This window comes from Lepus europaeus, chromosome 15, assembly GCF_033115175.1.
Source record: "Lepus europaeus isolate LE1 chromosome 15, mLepTim1.pri, whole genome shotgun sequence".
Classification (NCBI taxonomy): domain Eukaryota; kingdom Metazoa; phylum Chordata; class Mammalia; order Lagomorpha; family Leporidae; genus Lepus; species Lepus europaeus.
In genome coordinates this window covers 43237518-43264161 of record NC_084841.1, presented here as the reverse complement: position 1 = coordinate 43264161, position 26644 = coordinate 43237518, and the positions used below count along the sequence as shown (strand labels likewise).

General features: G+C 40.1%; 1 protein-coding gene across 2 annotated transcripts in view; it reads left to right on the top strand.

Annotated features, from left to right (window-relative positions):
* The window catches only part of IL6ST (interleukin 6 cytokine family signal transducer), a 60346-nt gene that overhangs the window by 17106 nt on the left and 16596 nt on the right, over positions 1-26644 (top strand). The window contains exons 3-10 of one of the 2 annotated variants that reach the window (XM_062211984.1): positions 853-931; positions 5106-5411; positions 6310-6430; positions 15808-15974; positions 16488-16642; positions 18703-18862; positions 24109-24191; positions 25199-25409. In XM_062211984.1, the coding sequence (XP_062067968.1) occupies positions 868-931; positions 5106-5411; positions 6310-6430; positions 15808-15974; positions 16488-16642; positions 18703-18862; positions 24109-24191; positions 25199-25409 (1267 nt within the window). In that variant the 5' untranslated portion in view covers positions 853-867. Of the gene's footprint in view, positions 1-852; positions 932-5105; positions 5412-6309; positions 6431-15807; positions 15975-16487; positions 16643-18702; positions 18863-24108; positions 24192-25198; positions 25410-26644 lie in introns of those variants that run through there. The other variant, XM_062211985.1, reaches the window with a different exon arrangement.

The window sequence follows — 26644 nt, the reverse complement described above, 5'->3', positions numbered from 1 at the left end:
CTCCCATGTGGGTGAATGGGCCCAGGGATTGGGCCATCTTCTGTTGCCTTCCCAGGCGCATTAGTAGGAAGCTGGATAGGAAGTAGAGCAGATGGGACTTGTGCCAGTACCCATATGGGACTTTAGCATTGCAGGCAGCTCTGCTTAACCTGCTACACCACAGCACCAGCCCTGTCAGGTATCTTTTGTGTTTAATTATGGTGGGTTTTGCCATGTAGTAATTTGTCTCTGAAGTTCTCAATCTGGCAGAGTTACTTCCTAATAGTATAATCCTTCACATAATATAGATACAGGTTTGCTTTTTTTTTTTTCCATTTATTTGAAAGGCAGAGTTACAAAATGGCCACATCAGCTAGGGCTTGGTCAGGCCGGAGCCAGGAGCAAGGAGCTTCTTCCTGGTTTCCCAGGTTGGTAAGGGGTCCAAGTACTTGGGCCATTTGTTGCTTTCTCAGGTACATTAGCAGGGAGCTGCATCAAAAGTGGAGCAACCAGGACACTAACCAGTGAACATAAGGGTTGCTGGTGCTGCAGACAGCGACTTAAGGTGCTGCATCACAGTGTTGGCCCAGGATTGTTCTTTTAATTAACCTTAAAATATGAATTGTATTTTCTAGCAATACTTTATGCTAGATAAATAATAAATATATAATATATTAATATGTTATATTATATATAATATATTATATTATATATCATAATATATTATATTAATAAAAATATTCTGAGGACTTAAAACTTTGTTTTCTGCATTTTCATAATACTTTTATCACCTTTTAGAAAATGATATAATGTATCTTAAATTTTTTTGTGTATAAGAAAAATTAAAAATAATATTGCATATGTCTGTTGTAGAAATATCTATGCAAGATGTGGATGTTGAAGACATGGTTAGTGCAAGCCACCTTTATTTTTATCACCACTGAATCCATAGGTAAGGTTCATGAAATCTACCTTCCAACTCTATAAATTGAGTTTATATACTTTTATATAAATTAAGCTTATGTTTAATAAAGTACTTAATTATATTTCTAGGATCACTATATTGTCTTAAAATCATTATAATAGGTAAAAATATGATAATCTGCTTTGTATAACTTGAATTGCAACAGTCACCAGTATTCCTAAATGCTATTTAGCTATACTAACAAAAAGTTGAAGATAAGGAAGAGATAAGAAGTGTTTTTTTTTTTTTTTTAAATAAAGGAGTAGGAGAAAAGTCTAAACTCTTAGTACTTCACTCCTTCATTACCAACAGTTATCACTGAGCAGTGTGATTATGATACCAGAATGGAGAAGTATGTCCAGTGGTACCCTTCATTGGTAGTCCATACCCTGGTAGTCCTCTGGGATATGGTTGTTATTGGGTCACAACGAGGTAACTACAGAAATTAAGAATAAATTAATAAATTAATATATACTAAACTGATCTTCTGTATATAAAGCGAATTGAAAATGAATCTTGATGTGAATGGAAGGGGAGAGGGAGCAGGAAAGGGGAGGTTTGTGGGTGGGAAGGAAGTTATGGGGGGGAAGCCATTGTAATCCATAAGCTGTACTTTGGAAATTTATATTCATTAAATAAAAGTTAAAAAAACAAGAATAAATGTTCAGAAACTAACAATTTGACTTAATCTATGACATCCAAGCACATAATTAGTGTATTTATCTCATGAATTCTATCTACAATACAGAATAAAAGTAGCAGTCTATGATAGAGTGATAGAGTTCAGGAAAAAACCAATCTGTTGAGCAACACTTTTTTTTTTTTTTTTTTAAGATTTTATGTATTTGAGAGGTAGAGTTATAGACAGTGAGAGGGAGAGATGGAGAGAAATGTTTTGCATGCACTGGTTCACTCCCCAAATGGCAACAACAGCCAGAACTGGGCTGATCCAGAGCCAGGAGCTTCCTCCGGGTCTCAGGCAGGTGCAGGGGCCCAAGTGCTGCTTGGGTCGTCTTCCACCGCTTTCCCAGACCACAGCCAAGGGCTGTGTCTGAAGAGGATCAGCCGGGACTAGAACTGGTGCCCATATGGGATGCCAGTGCCACAGGCAGAGGACTAACCTACTGTGCCACAGCACCGGCCCCTGAGCAGCACTTTTTTTTTTCCTTTTTTAAAAGATTTATTTATTTATTTGAAAGGCAGAGTTAGGGGCATATAGAGAGGTCTTCCATCCACTGGTTCACTCCCCAAATGGCTGCAACAGCTGGAGCTGGACTGTTCTGAAGTTAGGAATTTGGAACTTCTTCTAGGTCTCTGTGCAGGGACCCACAGTCTTGGGCCATCTTCTGCTTTCCCAGGTACATTAGCAGGGAGCTGGATCAGAAGTAGAGCAGCTGGGACTCAAACCACTGCCCATATGGAAAGCCAGCACTGCAGGTAGCGACTTTACCCAGTAGTATGCTATTGTGCCAGCCCCGAGCAGCACATCTTTAAATCAGCTGTTCTCCAAATGCAGATATCAACTTCTTTTTGCATACTTCAAGTGACAGAAAGTGTTACGTGGAAAATCTTTAATACTTAGAAAGACTTCTCATGTTCTTGAACCCAAATTTTCTTCTTAAGACTTTGCCCTTTTCTAGTTTTTAAAGGGAGCCAGCTTTGTCTCTACTGTATTGAAGGGCTGCTTTCCTGTATTTCCAAGCCCTCTTCCCCACACTAAACTTACCTATTTATCCTAATCATTTTTTTAACATTTATTTTATTTATTTGAAATAGTTACAGAGAGAGGTAGAGCCAGAGAGAAAGGTCTTTTATCCGCTGGTTCACTCCCCAGAGGGCCACTATGGCTGGAGCTGTGCTATCCGAAGCCGGGAGTTTCTTTCAGGCCTCCCACTTGGGTATAGGGGCCCCATGAACTTGAGCCATCTTCCACTGCTTTCCCAGGCCATAGCAGAGAGCTGGATTGGAAGTGAAGCAGCCAGGACTCAAACTGACCCCATATAGGATGCTGGCACTAGAGGCTGGGGCTTTAACCCACTGTGCCACAGTGCCAACCCCTATTCTAATCATTCTTTATAGAGCATAACTTCCAACCCTTTACATTCTGATTGCCCTCCTGATTCTCTCTGTTCCCATACCACATTTTAATTATAATACCATCCTAGTTCTCCCACTGTGGCAGCAGTATGTAGGATGAACTAGAAAGAGATCAGTGGTTATGGTGGTCCGAACTTCAGCAGTCAAAGTAGCATTGGTGAGAAAAGGTTGATAGACACCTTAAGAAAATAGAACCAGTGAGACTGAGTGCAGTGTTAAGTTGAAAGTCAGATGAGGCTAACTGGAAAGAGATGTTGAGGGTGTCTCACCTAGATGACTGGGTGAATGTGCTGCTTAGTCAAGTTAGCCAAGGTCAAGAAATAGGAATAAGAAATAATAAGTTTGGAAGGAACTGGGGCTGGCGCTGTAGCTTAGTGGGTAAAGCCGCTGCCTGCAGTGCCGGCATCCCATTTGGGCGCTGGTTTGGGTCCCGGCTGCTCTACTTCCAATCCAGCTCTCTGCTATGGCCTGGGAAAGCAGTAGAGGCTGGCCCAAGTGCTTGGGCCCCTGCACGCACATGGGGGACCCGGAGGAATCTCCTGGCTCTTGGCTTCAGATAGGCATAGCTCCAGCCAGTTGTGGCCAACTGGGGAGTGAAACAGTGGATGAAAGACCTCACTCTCTGCCTCTGCCTCTGCCTCTGCCTTTCTTTCTCTCTCAGTGTAACTCAGACTTTCAAATAAATAAATCTTAAAAAAAAAAAAAAAGGAATTGTGATGCATATAGTTTTAGACATGTTAAACTTAAATCTCAGAAGCTTATGAATGTGTCTAAGATGCCATTGAAAGTACAGGAAGCTTGAGGCTGGAGATAGGGATATACATGTCATCAACATGGAGTAGGTGATAGGTAAAGCATATTTTATTTACGTGGTGTACATTACGTTTTCACCTATTTTGATGTCTTCATTTTTAGTAGGGGATCTTGTTCTGTACATTAGTTGTTAGCATTAATTTTTATAAAGATTTATTTATTTAAAAAAGAGTTACACAGAGAGAGAAGGAGGCAGCGAGAGGGAGGTCTTCCATCTGCTGGTTCATTCCCCAAATGGCAGCAATGGCCAGAGCTGGGCCGATCCAAAGTCAAGAGCCAGGAGCTTCTTCCCAGGCTCCCGCGCAGGTGCAGAGGACCAAGGACTTGGGCCATCTTCCACTGCTTTCCCAGGTCATAGCAGAGAGCTGGATCAAAAGTGGAGCAGCCAGGACTCAAACCAGCGCCTATGTGGGATGCAAGCACTGCAGGCAGCAGCTTTACCTGCTATGCCACAGCGCCAGCCCCATGTTAGAATCAATTTAACCTTTTGTATTCTTTGTTTTCTTGCTGCCTCCTGCAATTTTCTTTGCTGTCTGAATTTTTTTAAAGTATTTTTATTTATTTGAGAAGCAGAGAGAGAGAATGAGAGAGCTCCCATCTACTAATTCACTCCCCTGAATATCCACAATGACCATGGCTGGACCAAGAAAAGAAACAGGAGCCAGGAATGCAATCTAGGTCTTCGAGGTGGGTGGCAGTAATAGAGATAGCTGAACCATCTTTGCTGCCTCCCTGGACTATTGACTGGAAAGCTGGAGCCCGGAAATGGAGTCAGGAATTGAACCTAAGCCCTCTGATAAGGGACACAAGCATGTTAACCACTAGGCTGATGTATCTTCTGTCTGCTTCCACTTATGTCCCTGCCCACAGCAGCATTTAGGACTAGAGAGGAGAGGAGACTACCACTGTCCTTTTTCTGGAGAGCAGTTTAGACTCTGTGTCTGAATCAAGAGACAGGATGGCTGGTAGGCAAGTATGAATCATGCTGCAAACAATCTGTGCTTCCTAAAGAAAATTTAGAATATTATACCATGGGCTAAAGCTTGAATAGGTTCTGCTTAATCCAGCTTTAATTTGCCCTATCATTTGTTTATGTCTGTATAAATTCTGACCATATTAAATTTTGGCAATTTTAACTTTCAGTTGTATCTTTAGACATATTTTGGTGAAGATTGAAGGACTCAATATTAGAGCTGCTAGCCAGATAGTTATACCAGAATCCATTTATATAATTTCTATTATTTCCTTGCAGGTAAACTTCTAGATCCATGTGGCCATATCTCCCCCGAGTCTCCAGTTATACAGCTTGGTTCTAATTTCACAGCAGTCTGTGTGCTAAAGGAAAAATGTATGGATAATTTTCATGTAAATGCTAATTACATTGTCTGGAAAATAAACCATTTTACTGTTCCTAAGGAACAGTATACCATCTTAAACAGGACAGCATCCAGTGTCACCTTTACAAATGTAACTGCATTAAGTGTTCAGCTGACTTGCAACATTCTTACATTCGGACAGATTGAACAGAATGTTTATGGAATCACAGTAATTTCAGGATGTAAGTTTTGTTTTTGTCTTTGTTTTAAATTTTGTCATGACTGTTATGTATTTTTAATGTTGTCTGTTAATCTCTATGAAATATAATAACTTTGAGGACTCTGACTTTTGGATGCATTTATTTCAAAAAGCTTAGAAGTAGGAACTGCATTTGCATTGTTCAAATACAGAAAAACCTAAAGAATGAATTTCTTCTGTTTCCTGAAAGTCAGTTACCAGTTTTCTAGCAAAATATTTTGACATGAAATTCCTTTCAACAGTATTGTTGAATTGAAATCCGAATGTATCCATACAAACTTTCAGTATCCCTTAATTGCTGAGAAAATGCACTAGCAAAGCAGCTATCTGAAGACAGAGAATAAATAATGGAGAAAGTTCTTCTTAAAGGTCAAAGTAGAGACAGTAAACTTTGAGTAGTCCAAAAGTGGGCTATCAGTTATGGGGACCACCCAAACTTTTCTTTTAGTAGAGTTTGGGAAAGTTCTTTTAGTAGAGTTTGGGAAAGCAATAAGAAGAGAAATATAAATGAATATTTCTTCTACTAGCTGCTTCTTAATATATGTAAATATTATTTTAAAAATGCACCTACTAGAGAAATCAATGGATATTTTTATTCAGTTACAAATGGATATTTTTATTCAGTTATAAATGAAAGTTGGTTTTATATAGAAAATTAGTGTGAAACCAGCTAATGACAATAGAAACTATTACTACTTAAAATGGAGTTCAAGAGTTAGAGTAGAAAAGAAATTAGCTTTGTAGTCACCCCTCTTTCATTATGTCCATACTTTTCTAGCCTTGGTTTGTTTTTTTCTAATTTAGGTTGTGTTTTAGATGGTATATAAATTGCATATTTGTGGATATAGAACTTTTTTAAAATGCTAATTATTTCCTTTTAGTGCCTCCAGAAAAACCAAAAAACTTGAATTGCATTGTGTATGAGGGTAAGAAAATGATGTGTCAGTGGGATCCTGGCAGGGAAACATACCTAGAAACAAACTTCACTTTAAAATCTGAATGGTAAGTTTAAGTTTGTTCTGTGTTGGCTTTACTCAGTCATTTTTGTTGGAATTTTTATTTGTCAAGGGATATTAAATATGAATTTCAAATACATATGAAAATAGAAAATACTTAAAAATCTCACATACCTGGGCCGGTGTCACGGATCAATAGGCTAATCCTCCAACTGCGGCACACCGGGTTCTAGTCCTGGTCGGGGCACTGGATTCTGTCCCGGTTGCCCCTCTTCCAGGCCAGCTCTCTGCTGTGGCCCAGGAGTGCAGTGAAGGATGGCCCAAGTCCTTGGGCCCTGCACCTGCATGGGAGACCAGGAGAGGCTCCTGGCTCCTGGCTTCGGATCAGCACGGTGTGCTGGCCACAGCGGCCATTGGGGGTTGAACCAACGGTAAAGGAAGACCTTTCTCTCTGTCTCTCTCTCTCACTGTCTACTCTGCCTATCCAAAAAAAAAAAAAAAAAAAAAAACCCACATACCTGTCACTCAGCTTCAGTCATGATCAGCTCAGTACTGATCTCACTTTATATGTGTTTATCCTCTACCTCATATTAAAAAAAAAAATCTCAGAAATCATTTCATTCATAAGTATTTCTGTATATATGACTAACAGATAAGGACACTTTTTAGAAAACATAGCCACATACCTTTGCTACACCCAAATAATTAAAAATAATGTAAAATTTTCAGTTAGTGTTAATTTCCCCATTTATCTAATTTTACATTAGTTTTTTGTTTTTGTTTTTGTTTTTTTTTAAATTTTGACAGGCAGAGCGGATAGTGAGAGAGACAGAGAGAAAGGTCTTCCTTTTTGCTGTTGGTTCACCCTCCAATGGCCGCTGCGGACAGCGCATCGCGCTGATCCGAAGCCAGGAGCCAGGTACTTCTCCTGGTCTCCCATGCGGGTGCAGGGCCCAAGCACTTGGGCCATAGCAGAGAGCTGGCCTGGAAGAGGGGCAACCGGGACTAGAACCCGGTGTGCCGGCACCACAAGGCGGAGGATTTAATTTTACATTAGTTTTAATCAAGATCCAAATAAGCTCCACATGTTGAAGATTGACATCTTTTTTTAAGAAAGCTTTTATTTAATGAATACAAATTTCATAGGGACAGCTTATGGAATAGTGGTTCTTCCTTCCATACCCACCCTCCCTCACCCCACTCCCATCCCACCTCCACTTCCTCTGCCATCCCATTCTTCATTAAGATACATTTTTAATTAGCTTTATATACAGAAGACCAACTCCGTACTAAGAGTTCAACAGTTTGTACATACACAAAGTATAAAATTCTGTTTGAAATCCAGTTTTACAGTTAATTCTCATAGTACAACTCATTAAGGACAGAGGTCCTACCTGGGGAGTATGTGCACAGTGACTCCTGTTGTCCACTTAACAATTAACACTCTTATTTATGATGTCATTGATCACCTGAGTCTCTTGACATGAGCTACCAAGGCTTTGGAAGCCCTTTGAGAAAAGTGGAAGTTCTCTCCCTCTATAGAAAAGTACCTCCTTCTTTGACGGCCCCTTCTTTCCACTGAGGTCTCACAGAGGTCCTTCATGTAAAACATTTCTTCCACAGTGTCTTGGCTTTCCATGACTGAAATGCTCTGATGGCTTTTCAGCCAGATCTGAATGCAGTGCTGTTTAGGGCGTTGGTCATTCTATGAGTATGCAGTGTGGACTGCTTCCCATGTTGGAACATTCTTTGCTTTTTAATTCTATCTGTTGTTCAGACATGGGCCTTTGTGATCACCTTGACGTTTAACCCTACCTGTATGATAAATTATACACTTAATAAGATCACTTTAGCACATAAAATGGCATTAGTACCACCCAGCTTAATGGGATTTGGAGTCCCATGACAAGTTTTTAGCTTTATCCTTAGGGAAAAATCCATGGGAATATGTGCCGAACTGTACAACTCCTTTCTCTCTTATTCCCACTCTGTTTTTTACTGGGATCTATGTTCAATTGACTTTATAAACCTATGATTAATTCTGTGTTAAGTAAAGAGTTCAACCAATGGTATTAAGTAGAAAAAAATAATAAACTATTCCTCAAGAGTCAAGACAAGGGTTGTTCAAGTCATTGTTTCTCATAGTATCTATTTCACTTCTACAGGTTTCCTTTTAGTTGCTCTGTTAGTTATCACAGATCAGGGAGAACATATGGTATTTGTCCCTTTGGGACTGGCTTATTTCACTAAGTATAATGTTTTCCAGATTCATCCATTTTGTTGCAAATGACCAGATTTTGTGTTTTTTTTTTTTTTTAACCACTATATAGTATTCCATAGAGCACATATCCCATAATTTCTTTATCCAGTCCTCTGTTGATGGGTATTTAGGTTGATTAGGTCTTAGCTCTTGTGAATTAAGCTGCAGTAAACATTGAGGTGCAGATAGCACTTTTATTTGCTAGTTAATTTCCCTTGGGTAAATTCTGAGGAGTGGGATGGCTGGGTTGTATGGTAGGACTTTATTCAGATTTCAGAGGTATCTCCAACGTATCCATAGTGGTTTTACCAGTTTGCATTCCCATCAACAATGGATTAGGTTACCTTTTTCTCCACATCCTCACCAGCATTTGTTGTTTGTTGATTCCTGTATGAAAGCCAATTCTAACCAGAGTGAGGTGAAACCTCATTGTGGCTTTGATTTGCATTTCCCTGACAACTAGTAATCTTGAACATTTTTTTTATGTGTCTGTTGGCCATTTCGATTTCGTCTTTTAAGAAAGGTCTGTTTTAAGCCCTTTGCCCATTTCTTGACTGGTTTCTTTTGTTATTGTTGAGTTTATTGACCATTTTATATATTCTGGTTATTAATCGTTTATCAGTTGCATGGTTTGCGAATAATTTCTCTCAATCTGTCAGTTGCCTTGCAACTGGAAGCATGAAGCCCCACCCCAGGAGCCCTGCTCACATCTTGATCGTAATGGGGCCATGTGGGAGAGCTCTGTTGCACTAAGCCCTACCTATTGAGACTGGGCTCGCTTCTCACTGGTACGTGAAACAAGCTGGAGATTTAGATATTTAGCACTTCTCCTTACTGTACAGCTTGGTAGGGGTGGGGAATTACTCTGAAATGTTGTGATCTTCGTTCCCGGGTGGGAAGTGTTGTGGAGTGGCCCCTGCAGTTGATGCGTTGATGCGCATGTGCTCGGGAGGCAGATGCGGTAACCCCTTGTTTACTATCAAGGATGTAAACAAACAATATGGCTTCTCCCAGCTGGCTGCAAGTCCAGTTGGGGGAAGGGGGGGGGTAGACCTAGATGGACAGGATGTGCCCGACCCCTTGGTTTGTTTCCCAGTTCTTTCTACTTGGAACTTAAAACGCAATTCTCTGGGCTCCCCTGCCCCCTGCTACCTGCAGCTCTGTGGATTCACAACCTTGTGTCTCACCTGGGCTGCCAGGGGAATGGTGGTGTCAGTCTCCTGGTTCAGCTCCTCCAACACACCTCCACCACTTCCCTTTCTTTTTTTACTCCCTCAGCGTGGACCTGCCCAGTCTCTGTTGGACTCCTGGGTTTCTCTGCACAAAATTCTCATGGCCGTGTTGCTGGCTTGTATCCTCTTTCCTTATTAACTATCTATTTTGCCCTGTATGACTCATAACATCCTGTTGCTATACCACCATCTTGTCCCCTCCCCAGATTGATAATGTCATTAAGTTTCTCTCTTACACCATAAATTCTGCCTGCTTCCTTTGATTATCCTTGCAGTCTGGTTAACCAGTATATATTGTTCATCATATCAGTTATCCCCTATTTCTGAAAATTGCTGTTAGATCTGCAGACTTGATCAGATTGGGTTTTGGCTGTTTTTTCCCCAAAAAATATTTCGAGGAACCAATATATAATATTTGCTTTTCTTTTTTCTGATACTGAGGTTGAGGAATGGCTTCAGGTGTTGTCAGGCTTATTCATTTGTTATAAAATTCCCCATTCGTTTTTTTCAAACAAAAAAAGTCAAAAGAATTTTACAGTAAGCATTCCTATACACCGATCGCCTAGATTCCACAATTAACATTTTGATCTATCCACTATCATGTATTTATTTATCTGTATGTTCTTCTCAGTGCATCTTTTGTAAATGCATTTCAAAGTGGTTGCATAAATCAGTATGTTCTGTACCCTTACACATTTAAGTATTTACATCATTGACTAGAACTAACTAGAATTCAGTATTGGTTTGCGCATTTGTTTTTGTTTTTAGGTAAAATTTATGTATAGTGAAAACAGATTTTAAGTGTGTCTTTCCATGAGTTTTGACAAGTACATATACGCATGTAACTCCAACGACTATCAAATCATTACGCTTCTTCTCATTCAATTCTTCTTTTTTTTTTTTTGTTTTTTTGACAGGCAGAGTGGATAGAGAGAGAGAGAGAAAGGTCTTCCTTTTTGCTGTTGGTTCACCCTCCAATGGCCACTGTGGCCGGCGCATCTCGCTGATCCAAAGCCAGGAGCCAGGTGCTTCTCCTAGTCTCCCATGCGGGTGCGGAGCCCAAGGACTTGGGCCATCCTCCACTGCCTTCCCGGGCCATAGCAGAGAGCTGGCCTGGAAGAGGGGCAACCGGGATAGAATCCGGCACCCCAACCAGGACTAGAACCCGTTGTGCAAGGCGGAGGATTAGCCTGTTAAGCCACGGCGCCGGCCCTCATTCAATTCTAATCACTATTCAATCGATGAGGCAATTACTTGTCTGATTTTCTTCACCATAGATTATTTTTGCCTGTTACAGAATGTTGTATAAATGCTGTTACAATATGTACTGTTTTGATGATTTTTATAACTCAGAAGAATGTTTTCTGATATTTAACCTTGATTGCTTCCCATTGATTTTTTTTTTCCTCTAAAGATTTGAACAGTCATCAGTGTTATTTCTGTCCATGTTACAGAAGTGTGGCATTCTTAAGCATTTTAAATATTTTTACTTATTTGAAAGAGCGAGTGCATGAATGCTCTCTCAACTACTAGTTCACTCGCCACGTGCTTGCCACAGAGCCAGAAGCTTGGAACTCAATCCAGGTCTCCCAATGGGTGGCAGGAACCCAGTTACTTAGCAGGAAGCTGGAATCAGGAGCCAGAGTTGGGAGTTGAACCAGGTGCTCTGATTTGGTACATAGGTGGCCTCACCAGCATCTTAACCACTAAACTAAATAGCCTGTCCCTCTTTCTGGTTTTTTTTTTTTTTTTTTTTCAAATAAATAAGTCTTTAAAAAAAAAAAAAAGAGTTACACAGAGAGAGAAGGAGAGACAGAGAGAGGTCTTCCATCCACTGGTTCACTCCCCAGATGGCCACAACGGCCGGAGCTGTGCTGATCTGGAGCCAGGAGCTTCTTCTGGGTCTCTGACATGGGTTAAGGGGCCCAAGGATTTGGGCCATCTTCCACTGCTTTCCCAGGACATAGCAGAGAGCTGGATCGGAAGTACAGCAGCCGGGACTTGAACCAGCACCCATATGGGATGCTGCACTGCAGGTGGCGGCTTTACCCACTAGGCCACAGCGCCGGCCCCTCTTTTTTTTTTTTTTTTTTTTTTTTTAAGTTGAAATACTTCAAGAAAAACTTCCTTTCATAAACTGAGTTACTCTAAAGTATAATTTAGATGAGGGGGAAATGTGTTAATATTTTCGTTTTATCACTAAGTGTATCAAATTGATTATCTAGCAACCTTCAAAGGTAGATAATGAGGAATTTTCTTTCTCTTTATGAATTCCTATTAAAACATTTAGTGTGTTTTAACCCATTATGGTTCCTGTTCTTTCTGGTGCTTAAATTGTCCTCTCTTCAGTCAGTGGAGTTTATTCAGGTTGGCTCATACATTCTTTTGACATGACTTCATTAGGTCTTGATATCTTCCTTGATTTCTGGCATGACATAATTTTCCAGGTTCTTCCTATATATTTCCTTATCATGTATTTCCTTATCTAGTAATGAACTCAGCCATTTCCGAAAGAGCATTGATTCCTTTTCATGAATTCTTTCACATGAATTATTTTTCATGTGAAATAATATTTAGAGACTGCAATGTGGTGCTAAGGAAACTCTTTGCTACCAGATTGTCATTGTTACCAGATTGTGATTGTTTCAAGGATTTTTCAGTGGAAAGAGCTGAGAAATGTTCAGTTTGAGATAAAATTCATCTCACAGAAAAGATTGGTACAGTATTTGGCCTATGAGTTAGAGTACTGTTGGGATGCCTGCATCCTATATAATCTATAAAATAAACCAACTATCTGAATTCCTTGCCTCTCAGTTACCCATTTTTGTTTTGCTTTGGCTTTAGGTTTGATGTTTCCTTCTGTTTTGTATGTAAATATTTTAACTTGAGACACAATTTATATACATATGAGTAAGTATAGTAATATTACTTGAAACTTTCTGTGGTGATAGAAATCAGAAAGTGGTTGGCTGGGTTGTAGTAAGTGGCTGAGGAAATTCTTTGGCATGCTAGAAATTCTTATCTCTAACCATCTGTCACCAGCTAGCATATTATACTTAAAGAAAGATACTGCTGATTCTCTCTCTCGCTAACTCTATTTGTTAAAAAAAAAAAAAAAAAAAAAAAAAGGCAGAGTTAGACAGTGAGAGAGACAGAGAGAAAGGTCTTCCTTTGGTTCACCCCCCCAATGGCCGCTGCAGCTGGTGCTACACCGATCCGAAGCCAGGAGCCAAGTGCTTCTCCTGGTCTCCCATGTGGGTGCAGGGCCCAAGCACTTGGGCCATCCTCCACTGCACTCCTGGGCCACAACAGAGAGCTAGACTGGAAGAGGAGCAACCGGGATAGAATCCGGCGCCCCTACTGGGACTAGAACCTGGGGTGCCGGTGCTGCAGGCAGAGGATTAGCCTAGTAAGCCGCAGCGCCGGCTAAACTTTCTGATATAAAGAATTCTTAAGTTTTAAATTCCAAGCCTTTCTGAATAGTTTATGAAATTATTTGCCCTTCAGCTCCTTCCTGATAGGAATCATTCTTTTGTGTATCCATGCTGTATACATTGCCTGCTCGGTAGTCACTTGGGAACTGTCTCAGTTATTAGATTGACTGTTGGCAATTTCTTAACATTTGTATTTAGTAATCCTTATTTTGATAAAGGAACTGAAGTACCAGACTAGCAATATTAGTAATTTTGAAATGCCAAAAAGAAGCTGTATAATGCTTCCTTTCCAAGAGGAGAGAATGTCTAGCCCATGTGCAGTCATAAGGTCTGTGAAATCATTTGGTTTGGCCCTAACAATGCAACCACAGGCAGGACTCAAAATTCACTGAAATCTATAGCAGGCTAATTTTTTAAGTTGATAATTTTGTATGGCCCGCAAATGATGTTAAAAATATTCAATGTCCCTTCATAGAAAAAAAAGGTTCTTTGTCTCTGCTTTATGTGAAGTACTCAATAAGGGAAGAAAAAAATTGCATGGTAAGATTGCTAAAATCCACAATAAGAACAAATCTAGGAAATTGTGACTAAAGAAAAAGAAACTTGCTCTAGTTTTGCTGTCACACCTCAAACCACAAAAATCCACAGTGCATAAGTGCTTAGGATGGAAAATGCATTGAATTTGTGGATAGAAGATATAAATAGAAAACATGTTCCAATTGATAGCAGTGGGTTGTGCTAGGAATTGTTGGAGTTTTCAAGGCTTCAGCAAGGTGTCCCATGAAGTTAGATAGTTACAAGGATTTAAGAATAGCTTTTGAATGAAAACTTTAAAAATTACTGTAGAGGCTGAAGAGAAAGCTACTGCTATATTCTGATAGAGTTGAAGCTGATTAATGAGAAAGGATGCCGTCCAAAGCAAGTTTTTTATTTGGGATAAAAACCAGGCTTTGCTAGAAATGCCCAATTGAACCTGCATTCATAGAAGTGTGCTGTAGGAGCTATGAAAGTCAGGTATATTGTACAGAGCGACAGACTCATGCACTCTGAAAAACAAAAATCATCTACCTGAGTTGTGGCAGCATAATTAAAAATAATAGCTGTGTTTTTATGGAATGGCTCCACCAGTGCTTCATCCCAGAAGTGGAAAATACTTGGGAAAGGAAGGGTTGGAATGTAAAGTCCTGTTAATGATAAGACAGTGCACCTGGCCATCCTGAATCTCTGCTATAAAAATGCCAAGGTTTTATTTTTGCCTCCAAATACAACCTCTTTGCTCCAGCCCCTTGCCTGAAGCATTACTTGGTTTATTAAGGCCATAACATACCCGCCTGGCACTTGATCACATTCAGTCAGCAATTGATGCAGACTCTAATCTGCATGAAATACAGTGCTGGAAATCCTTCACCATGGCTGAAAGAATAACACCGATCCTAGCTGAAATGGAGGAATTAAACTGTAAATGCCTGCTGGGGGAACTTAAAGAGTAAAGTTTCAAATGATTTTAAAGGGTTTGGGAGAGGTTAGGAAAGGCTTTCATGTAGCAGGACAGGCTCACCAAGATTACCTGCTGCACCACAGCATGGCGGAACACCTCAGTTAGTCTTATTATGTAGGCTTTTTTTTTTTTTTTAAAGATTTATTTTATTTATTTGAAAGGGAAAGTTAGAGAAAGAGAGATCCTCCTTCTGCTGGTAAACTTCCCAGATGGCCCCAACAGCCGGGGCTGGGCCTTGCCAAAGCCAAGAGCTAGGAGCTTCATCTTGGGTGCAGGCGCCAAAGCATTGGGGCCATCTTCTGCTTTTTCAGGTCCATTAGCAGGGAGCTGGATCGGAAGTAGAGCAGCCAGGACTCAAACCTCTGCCCTATGGGATGTTGGTATTTCAGGTGGCAGCTTTACTCGCTATGCCACAAAGCTGGTTCCATTGTGTAGGTAGTATATCATCTCACATCATCACAAGAAAAGCAAGCACAGTACGATAAGATATTTTGAGAGACCACATTTACATAAGTATTTTTTATTTAAGGTAAACAAATTTCTTGTTTCGTGTATATGCACATAACTTATTACAGTATAGATATTGTTTTACAAGTTCATTTCTTACTGTGCCTAATTATTAAACTGTCTTATAAGTATGTCTGTAGGAAAAACTGTAGTACATATAGGGTTCAGGGCTCCCATGGGGAGTCTTGGAGCATATCCAGTACAGATAAAGGGGGATCATAAGAAAGTAGGTAATTTTTAAAGAGTTCAGTAAAATTCTGAAGTACAATATTCTTAGAGTTGAAATTTGGACATAATTTTCTGTCTTCAGATATATCAAACTCAGTTTTAAAGAATGGCAGGTTGATTTATAAGAAATTTTGCTTTTAGTGATCAATAATTTGTTGTAGACTTTGCTACAACATTGTCTCACCAAACACTTTTAAGTAAGTTTTTCACTTTAATTTTTTTACATCTGTTTTTAATGACTAATTCTCCCATTTTTGTATTTAGGGCAACAGAGAAGTTTGCTGATTGCAAAACAAAGCGTGCCACGCCTACCACATGCATTGTTGATTATTCTCCTGTGTATTTTGTCAACATTGAAGTCTGGGTAGAAGCTGAGAATGCCCTTGGGAAGGTTTCATCAAATCATATTAATTTTGATCCTGTAGATAAAGGTAATTATAAACTTGGGGGTTTATTAGGTTATACAGTGGTTTATAAATTAGTTTTCAGATTATAATTATTTAGAAACAAGCATTTAATTATCTTAGTGATATTTACAATACCAGTGTGTTAACAATACTAAATATAACTTAGAAAAATATCCATAATCCAAATACACTCATAGCTGTTTTCACTTTGTTACCTTCTGATACTTGCCAAGTTCTCAAACATTTTATACCATTGCAGTCACAGTATACCTGTTATGTGTTCATTCTTTGTTATAGTTTTTGATATAGCCTGAATATTTATTGCTGTTTGAAACCTGAACCTGAAAAGGTTAACAAATGTGTACTGCTCTCAAAAATACTGAAGTTTCTTCAGAAACCTTACCTTTCCATTACATAGTGCAGCACAACATCACTTTGAGAGAATGTAGTTCATTTGGTAAGGATAAGTAAAGAAAAATGTATATGAAGTTGTAAAAGTGAAACATGATAAACATTAGGATTTATCTTATTCTTCAGTGAAGCCCAGTCCACCACGCAATTTATCAGTGAGCAATTCAGAGGAATTGTCCAGTATCTTAAAGTTATCATGGATCAATCCAAATATTAAGAGTGTAATAAGGCTGAAATATAACATTCAGTATCGGATCAAAGATGCCTCAACTTGGAACCAGGTAAGTTGAAGGTTACTGTTTATTCAGACCTTCCTTGCAGCCCTCTGTCATGCTTTTGATTGTGTGAAATATTTTGCTTGACATCTCTTTTTGGGTCTTTGGGTCAAGCGAGGGCAAACAAGAGGACATCTGGATGAAACATAACAGCTTTACCATATTCAGACCCTTTTAAAGTAAACCATGGAAGTGATCTAGGTTTATAGAACAACATTTTGATGGGAGGTGAAAGGAATACAAGTAATAAGCAAATTAAGTAAGCAGAGGAGTAGAAATAAAAACATAAGAATAAGGCAAGGTCGGCTCCTTGGCGCAACAGGCTAATCCTCCGCCTGCGGCGCCTGCACACCGGGTTCTAGTCCCCATCAGGGCACCGGATTCTGTCCCGGTTGCCCCTCTCCAAGTCCAGCTCTCTGCTGTGGCCCGGGAGTGCAGTGGAGAATGGCCCAAGTCCTTGGGCCCTGCACCCGTATGGGAGACCAGAAGCACCTGGCTCCTGGCTTCGGATCAGCGCAGCCATTGGGGGTTGAACCAACAGTAAAGGAAGACCTTTCTCTCTGTCTCTCTCTTTCACTGTCCACTCTGCCTGTCAAAAAAAGATTAAAAAAAAAAAAGGCAAAGCATGCTTAGTCTGCAGGCCAAATTCAGCCTGCCACCTGTTTTTGTAAATTGTTTTATTGGAGGACAGCCAGTCTTTGCTTACATATTTCTGTTTTTGTCCTACAGTGAAAAAGTTGAGTAGTTATAACAGAGACCTTGTGGCCCAAAAGCCTAAATTATTTACCATCCTGCCCTTTATAGAAAGTTTGCCAACCCTTGGGTAGTGGAGATTGATGGGGATTAACTTCTAAGACTGGAAAGAAAAAAGGATAGTATACCCAACGGTGGTGATGTCAGCAAAAGAAGTACTTGGAGCTTTTGAAAAGACCATCACCATAGCGTTGAGCTACTCATATTGTCCTTTGTTGTGATTCCATTTGTCACCAACAGTATGTTTTGCTTTCATTGTTGTTGCTCTTTTAGCCATAGTGAGTTTGTATGTGCGTTGAGCCTATAACATTACTGCCTCTGTTCTCCAGTCCACTTATCTAAAAGGCTCAGAATATAATCAGAAGAAATGATAAAATTAGATTAATGCTTCATGTTGTACAGAGAGGAAATATACATGAAGTTCATTAAAATATTTTTAATATCTTAATTTAGAGGTATCAATCCTGGAAATTTGTTTTGTACCCAATATTAAAATCTCACTGATCTCATATCTCAAATTCTACTGATCTCAATTCTCAATAGATATAACCAGAGTTTTATTATTGTTTGTATTTAATCTCTTTTTTTCCTGAAACCCAGATTTATCTACTATGATAGCTTTTCTTTTTCTTAATTGAGCTGGATTTCTTCCTTTTGACTGTCAGGATAGGATCTACACTCCATTGTACTCATGTCATGGCATTTACATGTGGATTCCTCCGCTACTCTGTTTCCTAATGAGTTTGGTTAATGGGCAGAGGGGGCTTGTCAAGACAGAGAAGGAATAAAAGTGAGATCAGCATGTTTATTTCCCCAGCTTCCTTTGTAGGGCTGGTTCTGTGTCTCAGTCTAGGGTCAGTGCTCCTATCCCAGCAGCCCTCTCTGTCAGACCCTCTTCATTCAGGTTCCAGTACCTCCTCTCATCCCTTTGGGCTTAGGGGTGGTAACAGCTACAAGCCCCAGAGTACTGACTAACCTATCCAAGGATTCCCTACCCTGCCTATAGTCCCTTTATTAAGTTCTCCCAATTTCTAGGTGGAGTGTGCCATCTGTTTCCCGCTGATTTGTTGAGTGTGACAGGCCCAGTGGAAGAAATAAAATAAAATTTGAAAGGAAGAATAATAGATGTTTTTGTACTTCTCAGTCTTTGTAACATTAGTGGTTTTGACTGCTTTTCTGAATTGTATTTATTCTCCAGAGGTTGAGTTTAATTTACTAGTATTGTTTCATTAAGTTGTTTTCTAAAATCTTACATAATACAGAAGCCCTTATTTACTGGGCTTTTTGGTCTAGTTGATTTACTCTATTTTCAGATTCCCCCTGAAGATACATCAACTACCAGATCCTCATTCACTGTCCAGGACCTTCAGCCTTTTACAGAGTATGTATTTAGGATGCGCTGTATGAAGGAAGATGGTAAAGGATTCTGGAGTGACTGGAGTGAAGAAGCAAGTGGGATCACGTATGAAGATAGTAAGTGAATAAATACAAAGAAATTATTTTGAAACTCCTCCTGTCAGTTGTGTCTGGTTTAAGTATATAGACCTTGCTGCCAGTGTTGTGACGTAGTGGGTAAAGCCGCTGCTTGCAGTGCCGGCTTCCCATTTGGGCACAGATTCATTTCCCAGCTGCTCCTCTTCTGATCCAGTTGCCTGCTAATGCTCCTGGGAAAAGCAGTGAAAGATGTTGCAAGTGCTTGGGCCCCTGCAAACCACACGGGAGACCTGGAAGAAGCTCCTGGCTCCTGGCTCCGATGTGGCCCAGCCCTGGCTGTTGCAGCCATCTGAGGAGTGAACCAGGAGATAGAAGATCTCTCTCTGTCTACCTCTCTGTAACTCTGACTTTCAAATAAATAACTAAATCTTTAAAAGAAAGAATAGAGAAACTTTATTGTTTCTTATTTGGTGGTCATTTTATTCGAACTAGTATTTACACTCGATTTTTAAGGACATCAGGATATAAAATTTGGGGTAGTCGTTGGGCACAGCTGTCAGATGCTGCTTGGGACATCAGCATTCCCTGTAAGAGTGCTTGGATTCAAGTCCAACTTCTTATTCTAGCTTCCTGCTGATGTGCAAAATTGGTGGCTTGCAGGTGTTAGCTCAAGTACTTAGAATCCCTGCCGTCATGTGGGAGACCCAGATTGATTTCTGGGCTCATACCTTTATCCTGGCCCACTCTTGATGGGCATTTGTGGCTAGTCTCTTTATCTCTACCTTTCAAATAAAATGAAAGCAGAAAAGATGTAAAATTTGAGACTCATTGTATATAGTGGAAGTCTACTGGATAACTAAATTATCATAGAATGGTGTCTTAGATACCATGAGAAATCCATTGACCTAACTGTTAATAAGACTAGGGCATTTTATTCAAGGGGAGCGATCCAATGGTAGCCCCAACTAGAAAGTCATCTCTTAAATCATTAAATATCACACAACCTAGCAAAATATGACTTAGTCTATCATTAGCAAAAAGATAACTTGTATTATATCAAAAAGGCCTTGATAAACACTGGAAAAGAATTGATAGTAGAATTTTGGTTAGTTGATTTGTTTTCATTATCCTTTTTCCCAAAGAGATGACATAAAGCATACAGTGTAGAATATAAAAGAAAAGGGTATAAGTCTAACATTCCCTCCCCAAAGCAACTAATGTTACTAATTTCTTGTTTAGCCATCAAGACATAGTCCTGTAGCATATGAATTTTTCATTTTGAATATTTTCCTATCACAGTCTTACCTTGCAGTGTCAATGATAGCAGCTGTGGCTTTAAACTCTTCCCCTATCACTTACATCCCTTCAATTCCAGTTCTACTAGAGGTTTCAGTCATGTGAGTTGAGAGTATAAAAGAAAAGTACTGTTCTCTTCTATAAATTGTCTCAAAAATGCCAGGGAGAAAAGCCGTCCTGCTGTTGCTAGTTTGGGGCCCTCTACTAGATTCCTTTTGGGTTTGGGAAAACTCATGAAATACTTTCAGATGTGGGTAAAATGTAGTTAATGCCAGTGTGTGTTTTTCTAGGGAAAGAGTTCTTAGTCATTATCAAAGGAAATCTCTTTTCTTTTTCATTTCTTCAACTTAGTGAATGAGGCTTCTACGTTCTATTTATGGTAGGAAGTATTTCTGGCTTTTAAAATTTTGTATATAACTTGTATCCTTTAGTTAGGTACTACTTGGTGCTCGTGTACCAGCAGCTTCTTCCTCAGCCTTCCCGGTTTGCTTGTCCTCTTTGCTCTGCACTTGCCTTCTCACAATCAATGCATCATTCCTGAGATTTTATTCAGATTTTTTCTTATTCTGTTGAATACCATGCCTGTAATTACACTTAGAAGAATTTTGAAAGATCCAATAATGTAGAGATTTTATTTTATTTTATTTTAAAGATTTATTTATTTGAAAGTCAGTTACCAGATTGAGAAGAGGCAGATAGAGCGAGAGAGGTCTTCTATCCTATGGTTCACTCCCCAGTTGGCTGCAACGGCCAAAGCTGTGCTGATCCGAAGCCTGGAGCTTCTTCCAGGTTTCCCACGCGGGTGCAGAGGCCCAAGGACTTGGGCCATCATCTACTGCTTTCCCAGCCCATAGCAGAAAGCTGGATCGGAAGTGGAGCAACCGAGTCTTGAACCGGCGCCCATATGGAATGTTGGTGCTTCAGGCTAGGGCATTAACCCACTGTGCCAAAGTGCCAGCCCCAATGTAGGGATTTTAAAAACCTATTTACTGATATTTGACATATATTATGTCCTATCAATCTGAGTCATTCCAACATAAAATAATAAACTTTGTTTACCAATTTTTTTTAAAGATTTGTTTATTCAAAAGGGAGAGTTACAGAGAGGCAAAAGCAGAGAGAGAGAGATCCTCCATCTGCTGGTTCACTCCCCAAATGGCCACAACAGCCACAGCTGGTCTGATCTGAAGCTGGGAGCTTCCTCCTGGTCTCCCACATGGGTGCAGGGGCCCAAGGATTTGGGCCATCTTCCACTGCTTTCCCAGGCCATAGCAGAGAACCAAGACTGAACCGGTGCCTATATGGGATGCCAGCACTGCAGGTGGTGGCTTTACCCACTACACCATGACACTGGCTCCCCAAATTTGTTTTATATTCCTTTTTTGAAAAGTTAGATCAACAGAGAAGGAAGCAAAGACAGAGAGCTTCCATCCACTAGTGCACTCCCCAAATGGCTGTAATGGCCCAGGCTGGGCTATGCCAAAGCCAGGAGCCAAGAACTCCATCTTGGGGCTGAAGCTGTGGCTTAGTGGGTAAAGCCACTGCCTGCAGTGCTGACATCCCATATGGGTGACGGTTCAACTCCTGGCTGCTCCACTTTTTTTTTTTTTTTTTTTAAGATTTATTGATTTGAAAGAGTTACAGGGAGAGGTAGAACCAGAGAGAGAGAGGTCTTTCATCTGCTGGTTCACTCCCCAAATAACCACAATGGCCAGAGCTGAGCTGATCCAAAGCCAAGAGCCAGGAACTTCTTCTGGGTCTCCCAAGCAGGCGCAGGGGCCCAAGGACTTGGACCATCTTCTGCTGCTTTCCCAGGCCACAGCAGAGAGCTGCATTGCAAGTGGAGTAGCCAGGACTCAAACCATATGGGTTGCCTACACTGCAGGCCACAGCCTTGACCCACTGCACCGGCCCCTGCTCTACTTCTGATCCAGCTCCCTGTTAATGTACCTGGGAAAGCAGTGGAAGATGGCCTAAATCCTAGGGCCCCTGCACCCATGTGGGAGACCCAGAAGAAGCTTCTGGCTCTGGCTTCAGATCACACAGCTCCAGCTGTTGTGACCATCTAGGGAGTGAACCAGTAGATGCAAGACATCATTGTCTCTGCTTCTGCCTCATGTAACTCTGCCTTTCAGGTAAATAAATAAATCTTTAAAATATAAAAGAACTCCATCTGCATCTCCCATGTGGGTGCAGGGGTTCAAGTACTTCGGCTATCTTCTACTACTTTCCCAGGCATATTAGTAGGGAGGTGGATCAGAAGCAGAGCAGCCAGGACTTGAGCCATTGCTCCAGTGTGGGATACCATTGTCATAGGCAAAGGCTTTCTCCACTGCACCATAATGCCAGCCCCCCCCCCCCATATATATATATGTGTGTGTGTGTGTGTGTGTATATTTATAGTTATGTATTTATATAAAGATTTACTTATTTGAAAGGCAGAGTTAGAGGCAGAGAGATCTTCCATCAAATGGTTTACTCCCCAAATGGCCACAATGGCTAGGCTATTCCAAAGACTGGAGCTTTTTCTGGGTCTCCCATGCAGGTGTAGGAACCCAAACAGTTGGGCCATCTTCTACTAGACTAGAGCAGAGAGATCGATGGGAAGTGGAGCAGCTGGGTCTTGAACTGGCTACCCATATGAGATGCCAGCACTGTAGGCAGCAGTTTTACCCACTATGCCACAGCACCAGCCACTATATATATTTTTTTAAAGATTTCTTTTTATTTATTTGAAAGGCTGAATTATAGAGAGCTCCCATCCACTGGTTCACTCCCCAAATGACCACAGCAACCAGGGCTGGGCTAGACCGAAGCCAGGAGCTTCTTCTGGGTCTCCCACATGGGTGCAGGGGCCCAAGCACTTGGACCATCTTATACTGCTTTCCCAGGTACATTAGCAGGGACGCAGATTGGAAGTAGGATGCCATCAACACAGGTTACCTGCTATACCACCACAACACTTACCCGCAATATATTATTTATATGTGTTTGGAGAGTTTAAGCTTATATTTAAATATTACTAAAATGTTATTTTTAGCAATAAGTAGTACCCATTTTTATTTTATCACAAATGAAAACATTTGTCTTAAAAAAATTAAGTAGTATTAAGTGATTTTTCAGAATATAAGATGATTTGCATTATTTGGTACTCAACAAAATTAAAATGGATTTGAATAAAATCTAGGTGAAATGTTGATCATTAAAAGGCAATTATAGATGACAAAACACGTAAGAGGACAGGAAAGCTAGGAAGACTGCAGCCCATACAGGAGGAAACTTAGGTACATGCATGAGTACAGAGCAGCACCCAAAACAGAACGTGCAGTTACAAGATACTGAAAAAATAATAAATAGCCGTGCTTCTTGGCTACTGGTTGAGATGCTAGTGCTTGGGTACATTTGTACCTTTATGTGAAATTTTAAGGTTAAAAAACCTCCGTTATAATCTAAGTCATCACGCATCACTGTGACTAAAGGAGGACCCAGAGCTGTATTGTTCTGGGATGAGAAAACACTGGTACAAATTACACTATGTAATTGAAGGGTGAGGATACTAACAGCAAGGTAAGAGAGGATTTTATTTTACTGTTAAAGTTTAAGCTTTTTGGCCAGCGCCGTGGCTCAATAAGCTAATCCTCTACCTGCGGCACCGGCACCCCAGGTTCTAGTCCCGATCAGGGTGCCGGATTGTGTTCCAGTTGCCCCTCTTCCAGGCCAGCTCTCTGCTGTGGCCCGGGAGTGCAGTGGAGGATGGCCCAAGTGCTTGGGCCCTGCACCCGCATGAGAGACCAGGAGAAACACCTGGCTCCTGGCTTCAGATCAGCACGGTGCGCCGGCTGCAGCGCGCTGGCCTCAGCGGCCATTGGGGGGTGAACCAATGGCAAAGGGAGACCTTTCTCTCTGTCTTTCTCTCACTGTCCACTCTGCCTGTCAAAAAAAAAAAAATTTAAGCTTTTTATTTTCAGATGTTTATGTGTTTTCTTTAGGACCATCCAAAGCACCAAGTTTCTGGTATAAGGTAGATCCATCCCATACTCATGGCTATCGATCTGTACAACTCATATGGAAGGTAAAACAAATTATATTCTTTATTTCTTGCATAAATATGCTTTCTGTGGTATGAATGGAGGTTTTTTTTTTTTTTTTTTATTAAAGATTTATTTATTTGAAAGAGTTACACAGAGAGAGGAGGAGAGCTGGGGAGAGGTCGGGAGGTGGGGAGAGTGAGCACGAGTGAACTGGTTCAGTCCCCAATTGGCCACAATGGCTGAAGCTGTGCTGATCTGAAGCCAAGAACCAGGAGCTTCTTCTGGGTCTCCCATGCCAGTGCAGGAGCCCAAGGACTTGGGGCATCTTCTGATTTCCCAGGCCATAGCAGAGATTGGAAGTAGAACTACCGGGATTCAAATCGGTGCCCATATAGGATGCCAGCACTGCAGGTGGCGGCTTTACCCACTATACCACCGCTCAGGCCCATAAATGGAGGTTTTTAACACTTAAATTTTCATTCATCATAGTAGCAGCAAAGCATTTGATAAATATTTTTAATAAATAGAAACAGCTTTATGTGTGATGTAGGGTCAGGTTCAGAAACTGCAGATATTAAGTACTTTATAAATATTTTATCACAGCTTTATAAGTTACAAGTTCTATAAGAAAAGGGACCCTGTCTTGTACTTGATTGAATTTTCCAGAGAATTCATAATTTGGGATAGTCAAAAATGTTGATAAATTGATACAAGTGTATGAGTCTATCATGTTTTAAAAAATAGAAAATCAAGCATAACATAAATTAATTTAGGCCCATATCGCTGTAGTGGAGAATTGCATACAGAGCTTAAAAACAGAATGATGCCGTTTTACCCTCTTAGTTCGGTTAATGCTTTTACTCTTCATTAAGAATGTAGTAATTTTACTTTAGTTGTGAGTTGAAAACGAGGTTGTCAGCCCTTTCTAGTTTAATATTTAGAGGTTTGACTAATGGCAAAATTTCTGAATCTAAAGAAACTGATTATTCAATTCTACTGACTATTTTTATGAAATAAAAATTTTTAAATAAAAATTATTTTGTTACAGACATTACCTCCTTTTGAAGCCAACGGAAGGATATTGGATTATGAAGTGACCCTCACGAGATGGAAATCACGTTTACAAAATTACACAGTTAATGACACAAAACTGACAGTAAATCTTACAAATGATCGTTATATAGCTACTCTAACAGCAAGAAATCTGGTTGGCAAGTCAGATCCATCTGTTTTAACTATCCCCGCCTGTGACTTTCAAGGTTTGTGTCTATGAGGCGGAACCAGGCTTATGATTGCAAAAGAATGGTTGGGTATGGACAGGGCTCTTGAATGCACAGGTAGTCTAAGCCTGTATCTGCTCATTTTCAGAAATGAGCTGGCAGACACTGTTAGTATCAGAGCTGATCATAGTTTTAGAGATTAGTCAGCAGGCAAATTTCATCAGAATGGATGAAATACTTCTATCACTGCGTGGCTCACATAAACCTTACAGTCAGCTATTTAATGCATTTGAGCATTTTCTGTTTGTTTAATTGTTTTTTAAAATATTAAAGGTTTTGAAAGTTTTACTTAATTTGCATATGACTTAAATGCCATTCTGAGTAGCCAGGTTAAATCTCATTACCTGGCCCCCACCATCCCCTAACCAGGACGTGCGTCATCCCTTCCCTCTGGCATATGCACACTCTATGTGCTGCCTGCCCTGCCTGCCTATTACTCACTTAGTTGTCTTGGTTATCAGATCCACTGTCAACAGCATTGCAGTGCTTGTGTTCAGGTCACACTCTGTTGTTTAATAATGGCTCCGACACACAAGATTAGTAATGCTGGCAATTTCGCTATGTCAGAGAGAAGCCGTAAAGTGCTTCCTCACCTCACATCATCACAAGAAGAATGAGCAAATGTTTTGAGAGAGAAATAGAAAGGACAATCATATAACTTTTTTACAGTATATTGTTAAAGTTCTATTATTTATTATTGCAATTTTTACTTTGCCTTATTTGTAAATCAAACCTAATAGATATTACGTGTAGCAAAATCATAGTATATAAGCAATTTGGTACTATCTTTCTGGTATCCACTGGGGGTCTTGGGACATAACCCCATGGATAAGGATGGGGGTTGCTGTGTGCAAGGGTCTTCAAAAAGTTCATAAGAAATGCATATTAAAAAGTATGTGTGGATTTCAAAAATGTGTGCACTAAAACAAACATGCTTTAATTCCATCTTCCATGAATTTTTTGAAGTATCCTTATATTGGTTTATTTGTGGTTTTCAAAGAAGAGAAAGTTGTAATTACAGACTTAGACAAAACATTTGAAGAATTTTGGTAAAGCAAGAATTGAAGCTTAAAAATAAACTGCCTTACATGTAAGTCATAATATGTGAGTGCTTTAATTCATGTAAATACATGTTTATATCATACATTGATAAATCATATTTTGGAAATGTCAAGCTTTTGGAAGTTTGAATGTTCATTTATTGTATCAGTATT